Here is a 3397-nt window from a genome sequence, read left to right on the forward strand (position 1 = left end):
AACAGTTAGTGTTACACTTTTTAAGCTGGGGGACATTAAATGGATATGGATATTCGCAGGCCTATGTTGTTATTCTACAGGCATTCATGGAGATGTGGTCCAATATTATTCAGTATTATCTTTGCGATTATTATGTTTTTTTAATTGATCAATCTAGACTTATTGAGAAAAGGCTTTATGCTTTATACATTAACAAAATGAGGTAAAACATTTATCGTTTAGGAAAATTTGATGAACTGTCATTTGTCAGTTTCAAAACCATTGTGTTGTAATGATTTTATTGACTTAACACTTGCGTGATGTGCTGTAATCCAAAACACATGAAGACTTCAACAGGAATCCAGAACATTACTGCGCACCTAGGAATATACTTGCAATGTCATTGTACAAAACACAACTCCACCACTTTAAATAATAATAATAATAATTATATTGCTTACAACTATCAAACAAATTCCCTCTTCACTTATTTACAGTACCCTGTGTCTATAGGATGAGGTCAAACAAGTAAGCATGTGTGTGTTAAGTTGAAGTGAATAACGTGTTTTTATGTACACACAGACAACTGTCGAAGACTGCCGAAGAAAATCCCTGAAGGCAGCATTGTGACAACCTGGGATTCGACTTAAGTGCTCGGCATGGGTCTATAAGTTTGACATCATGCATTCAACATCACACATTCACATCATTCAACGTACGAGACCTTAATGTGTCATCTAAATAAAAAACCACAGAGGCTTCGGTTGCATTCAGTTACGGAGAGGACTGAGGCTGAGAGGGGGAAGAGACAGAGCGTGGGGGAGACCTGCGCTGCACCTGGGCTGTCTAACCCCCCCATCAGACGCCCTCCCCGTGCGTCAACCTGTGCTCCATGAGCGTGGCCGCGCATTTGAAGGACTTGTTGCACTCGGTGCACACGAAGATCATCCCGCCGCAGCTCTGCTCCTGGTGGGCCTTGAGCGACGCCGGCTGGCCGAAGTGCATGCCGCAGCCGCTGCAGCTGTGCACCCGCTCCCCGACGTGCACGTAGCGGTGGCGCGCCAGCCGCGACGCCATGGCAAACGCCACGCCGCAGTCCTCGCACTTGTGGGGCCGCGCGTTGCTGTGGATCGCCTGGTGCTCCAGCAGGTTGGAGCTCTTGGTGAAGCTCTTGGGGCACACCGCGCACGCGAAGGGCCGCACGCCGCGGTGGACCTTCTGGTGCTCCGCCATGCGGCTGGCCAGGGCGAACAGCTTGCCGCAGTCCAGGCAGCAGTAGGGCTTGTCGCCCAGGTGCTTGCGCTCGTGCCGCTTCAGCGACAGCGGCTTGTTGAACGTCTTGCCGCACTCGGCGCACGGGAAGGGCTTGTCGTTGGTGTGCATGTTGCGCTCGTGCTTGCGCAGGTCCGACGAGCGCACAAAGTCCTTGCCGCAGGTGTCGCAGGCGTACGGCTTCTCGCCCGTGTGCGTGCGGATGTGCTTGCGGTAGTCCGACGACCAGATGTAGGTCTTGACGCAGAAGGGGCAGTGGTAGGGCCTCTCGCCCGTGTGCAGCCGCTTGTGCTGCTGCAGGGTGCCCTGGTGGGAGTAGGCCTTGCCGCAGACGTCGCACTCGTGCGGCTTGCGGCCCGTGTGCGTCTCCAGGTGGCTCTGCAGGTTGCAGAACTTCTTGAAGGCCCAGTGGCAGCGCGTGCACTTGAAGCGCCGCTGCTCGTTGTCGATGTCCACGCCACGCTTCTTCATCGCCGCAAAGATGCGCGGCACCTTGCCGTCGGCGCAGGAGTCGAAGAACATGGAGTCCTTGTTGGCCGTGTGCTCCTTGTGGAGCTCGCTCGCCGTCCCCTCCAGGACGCCGTCCCCGCGGCCTCCTCCTCCTCCATCGCCGGCGGCGGCGGCGCCAGCGTCTGATGGGTCGGCCGTCGCCGCCTTCCGACTGGGCGGGGTGTCACCGGGCTGCGGCTCAGCAGCTTTGGCGTCGCCGCTTCCCGCTTCCCGTTGTGTCTTGGCGTGAGCGGCGGGGAGGTCGTCGGGGCGGGCGAGCAGGTCGGAGCTGTAATGTTTGTTCTGGCCGCACCGGGCCTTTTCGTCGCCATAGGACAGCTCGGCTAACCTCTCCGCCAGGTTCCACTTGGGGGTCTGGGGGTTGAGGTAGAACACACCGGGGTCGCTGGGGTCGGCGTGACCCCTGAACCTACTGAGAGAGGCTTTCTGCTTGTCCTGGTGTTTCCGGATGCTTCTCTTGGAGATGAACTTACTGGCGGTCAGCTGGTCACTGGTAAGGGTGGACGTTTCTTCAGCCATTCTTGGTTTCACGGTCGGCCGTAGGTCCAGCTGCATTGATCAGAATATCGCAGGGAACGGTTCTCCTATTGTGAAGTATAACTGAAGGAAACACAAGCAGCCAGTCAGGGTGGATGTACGGTATGTACAGTGTTCATGTACTGTATTGAATTACATTGATGGTACTCAAAGTATGAGTGAATATACATTTTATATAGTACAGCATATATTTGCATATGTTTTGACTAACGATGCACAATTTATGTATGTATATATATATATATATATATATATATATATATATATATATATATATACATATATATAAATAGAGGGAGATATGAAGACAAGTACAGCAGTAGATAATTTACATCAAACACATTTTATAAATATATGTTTATAAATGACATACATCAAATAGTTAGACACACACACGCACACACAATATATTGATTATAAATTGCACCACGATTTCAAACCAAATTTTGTTCTCTCATCTATACAGAAGACAGTGCAGTGAAGCGGAACTCTTACCTCCATGCTTTGCTAGGCCAAGTCCGACGGATCAGCACTCCACCACTCGAGTCGTTCAGGAGAAGAACTCGTGGGCGGAGCCCGAGGCGACACTGGAGAAGACGTCTGGAGACAGCGGTGTTCCCGCAGCCGTCAGCAAGAACTCACCCTTGCACATTTGTCCGACCACACGTGGCCAAAACATTGGTTGTGTGAGGCATTGTGGATGACACAAATATGTCATGAAAGTTCATAGAGAAATGTGTTACGTAAAAACAACAATGCCATAGTTTGGGGGACAAATTGTGTTGCCAAGCAGGACTTTGAAAACATTTGTTTTCGTTAGAGTCACTCTTGCTATTCATTTGTATCGGCTATACCAAAATAAACATTCTTATAGGCAATTTTTCATAAAATCCCCATCGAATTCTGCCTATGCAAACAATTAAAATAAAAGATTTTGCCAAGTAGTGCTATGAGGTCATAACTTTGATTCGATTCACTGGTTTCTCTTCATTTGCTTAAACTTTAACCAACATATAGGCCTAGCATACGTCTCTGTATGTAGGCTGTCCTATAACTCAAATAAAGTGTCTGAGAATAAAGTATTGCGCGTTGTCAGGTC

At 50.0% G+C, this 3397-nt stretch overlaps 1 protein-coding gene across 1 annotated transcript; it reads right to left on the reverse strand.

Moving 5' to 3' along the window:
- Positions 1-261: 261 nt before the first annotated feature.
- Positions 262-2936, reverse strand: znf648 (zinc finger protein 648). Its single transcript, XM_060067996.1, has 2 exons — positions 2794-2936; positions 262-2361 (listed from the first exon to the last, which is right to left on the reverse strand). Exon 2 carries the CDS (start codon positions 2314-2316, stop codon positions 838-840), a length of 1479 nt encoding a protein of 492 aa, XP_059923979.1. The 5' UTR covers positions 2317-2361; positions 2794-2936; the 3' UTR covers positions 262-837.
- Positions 2937-3397: the final 461 nt, after the last annotated feature.

Source organism: Gadus macrocephalus, chromosome 12, assembly GCF_031168955.1.
Source record: "Gadus macrocephalus chromosome 12, ASM3116895v1".
Classification (NCBI taxonomy): Eukaryota; Metazoa; Chordata; class Actinopteri; order Gadiformes; family Gadidae; genus Gadus; species Gadus macrocephalus.

Coding starts and splice junctions, on each gene's coding strand:
- znf648 (XM_060067996.1), bottom strand. CDS start 2,316: ATGCAGCTGGACCTACGGCCGACCGTGAAACCAAGAATGGCTGAAGAA.